The sequence below is a fragment of the Puntigrus tetrazona genome, unplaced genomic scaffold (assembly GCF_018831695.1).
Source record: "Puntigrus tetrazona isolate hp1 unplaced genomic scaffold, ASM1883169v1 S000000283, whole genome shotgun sequence".
In the NCBI taxonomy this organism is placed as follows: Eukaryota; Metazoa; Chordata; class Actinopteri; order Cypriniformes; family Cyprinidae; genus Puntigrus; species Puntigrus tetrazona.
In genome coordinates this window covers 555,001-557,500 of record NW_025047944.1, presented here as the reverse complement: position 1 = coordinate 557,500, position 2,500 = coordinate 555,001, and the positions used below count along the sequence as shown (strand labels likewise).

Here is a 2,500-nt window from a genome sequence, read left to right as displayed (position 1 = left end):
ACTGTAAAAAAAATAAATAAATTGCATTTAATAAAAATAATAAAATGTACAAGTATGATTACTATTATTAAAATATTTTATTTATTTATTAACTTATTACATTTTGATACCATTGTAATATAAAAAAAAAGAAAAAAAAAGTAGATTATTAATTCAATTATTGCTTAGTTTATTACGCACCAATACTATGCAAATTAAATAAATGTTACTATAGCAAAATAAACAATTAGTATTTATTATTAGTGATAACAATTATTACATAATGTTTAATACAATTTTATTGTTTAAAAATTAAATAAATATATTATTATAATAATAACACTATTGCAATGTAAAATATAGTCGTATTTAATAATATCAATATTAATTTATAAATAATTAATACAAATTTTATAAAAATATCAAATTGAAATAAATATTCATTTTTAATAAATAATAATAATAATAATAATAATAATAATAATAACAATAAATTAATTAATAATAATTGGTTATTAAATATATATATAATATTATAATTCAAAAATAATAAATGCATTTAAACAATTATTTTTTTCTTCTTTTTTTTTAGTTATTATTTGGGCAGAAAACCTAATAGAAAGCTTTTTGCCTTTCACATCATCCGACTCAGATATACGGACACAAACAGCAGAACAATGGAAAAGCGGGTTTCCTCGCGTGGACAGGAACGGAAAGACGCTAATCCAGATACGTACGCTCTCTTGAGCTCGGACAGCTTGGCGGTGAGGCCGGCGATCTCGCCCATGCTGCGCAGGATATCCTCTCGCTCCTTGGGATCTTCGCAGAGATCGGCGATCTTCCTGGCTTCTCCCAGAAGAGCCCTGATGTTCTCCTCTCCCTCGGGACCGCCGTGAGGATCCGCCAGCCAGCTCTGTCGTTCACAAAACACCAAAAAACACACACACACACTAGAACTCAGCGCTTTCAAAATCCTGCCGCACTTCAATAAAGATCATGAAAGGGCTGTTTTCAATTCAGATTCATCTATAGACTCATTTAGGGATTAATAGACGAATCAAAATGGTTAATTTCCCACAAAAAAATAACAAATTTTACTTTATATTTTATTTAAATTTTATACTTTATATTATATTTTAATATAGGAAAACACTATTTAATAAGTGTATTTATTAATTATGAGTTAATATTTGTTTATTTAGAAGTGGTATTTAAAAATAAAAATTTATTTTATATATTTATTTTATATTTAAAAATTTGTGTGTGTGTGTATAAATTATATATATATATATATATATATATATATATATATATATATATATATATATATATATATATATATATATATATATATATATAATTTTATAATTAATTTTTATATATATATTTTTTCAGTAATAAATCAAATGTATGTGAACAATAGCTTTAAAATGATTTAAAATACATATATAATAACAATGAGGCAATACCAATTAGTTCAACTAAAGCGACAGAAATGCCAAAGCCACTGTAATTTAATTACTATGTGGACATCAAGGGCTTGAGCTTTTATTTTGAAACCGTGATGCTTTTTAAAAAAACGATTGACCTCAATTACTTACATGTGTACGGGTTACGTCAGATTAAAGCAATAGAATATAATATTTAATGAAATCATAGCGTTTGTGAATTCACAATTATGTTTAATTATGATTTTTTTAAATGGGTTTAACGTATCATGCAGCATCGGAAAACAGTCTAATAATAACTAAACATCAGTGTCTCATGTTTTAAAGCAGGCCATTTCAATGCGATTCATGAGAGAAGTCAATCAAATCTGGATTTAATTACACGTTGTTGTTTTTTTCAGTAACAGTAACACATTGCAATGACATTTATTTAGTAATAAAGGTTACATGTAACTAGTTTCGCCCCAACACTGCTTCGCTCTATACAGAGATAATACGCATGAAATATGAGCAGTTTAATTCTTTAAAGCACATAGAAGTTAATGGTCACTTTTAGACGACAGGAGGTAAAATGCATGTATAAACACATAAAGCGAAGCGCTCACCTGAGCGGCGTCTATCTTCTTGGCTATGGCTTGTTTGGAGCCGGTCATGGCCTCTAGTTTACGTGCCGCATTTTCCACTTTCCCTGTCAGGACGTCCAGACCCTGAGACACCTGCTGGGCTTTCTGCATGGCCACCGGACTCGACCCCTGACCCCTGCGCAGGACACACACATTCACAAACTGTGGATGAACAGGCGTACGTTTAATATTACTTAACACTTAACTAGATTAATAATACAAAACCTATGCAGATATTCTAAACAATTCTGCTATAAAAACATATTATTGGAATTCATTTTTATAAGCAATACAGGAATCCTTTTTTTTGTATATTATCATGTTTAACATTCACAATATTTAATTATAGAAATATTTTTATACAATTATAAACAATACTTGTTTAAATATTATTTGCAATATAAATATAGTTCACTTAAATATATTATTTTGTTAAATATTTTAAATAGC

General features: G+C 27.8%; 1 protein-coding gene across 1 annotated transcript in view; it reads right to left on the bottom strand.

The window, feature by feature from the left end:
- The window catches only part of vclb (vinculin b), a 33,950-nt gene that overhangs the window by 10,742 nt on the left and 20,708 nt on the right, over nt 1-2,500 (bottom strand). The window contains 2 exon segments of the mRNA XM_043231204.1: nt 717-892; nt 2,033-2,186. Of these exon segments, the coding sequence (XP_043087139.1) occupies nt 717-892; nt 2,033-2,186 (330 nt within the window).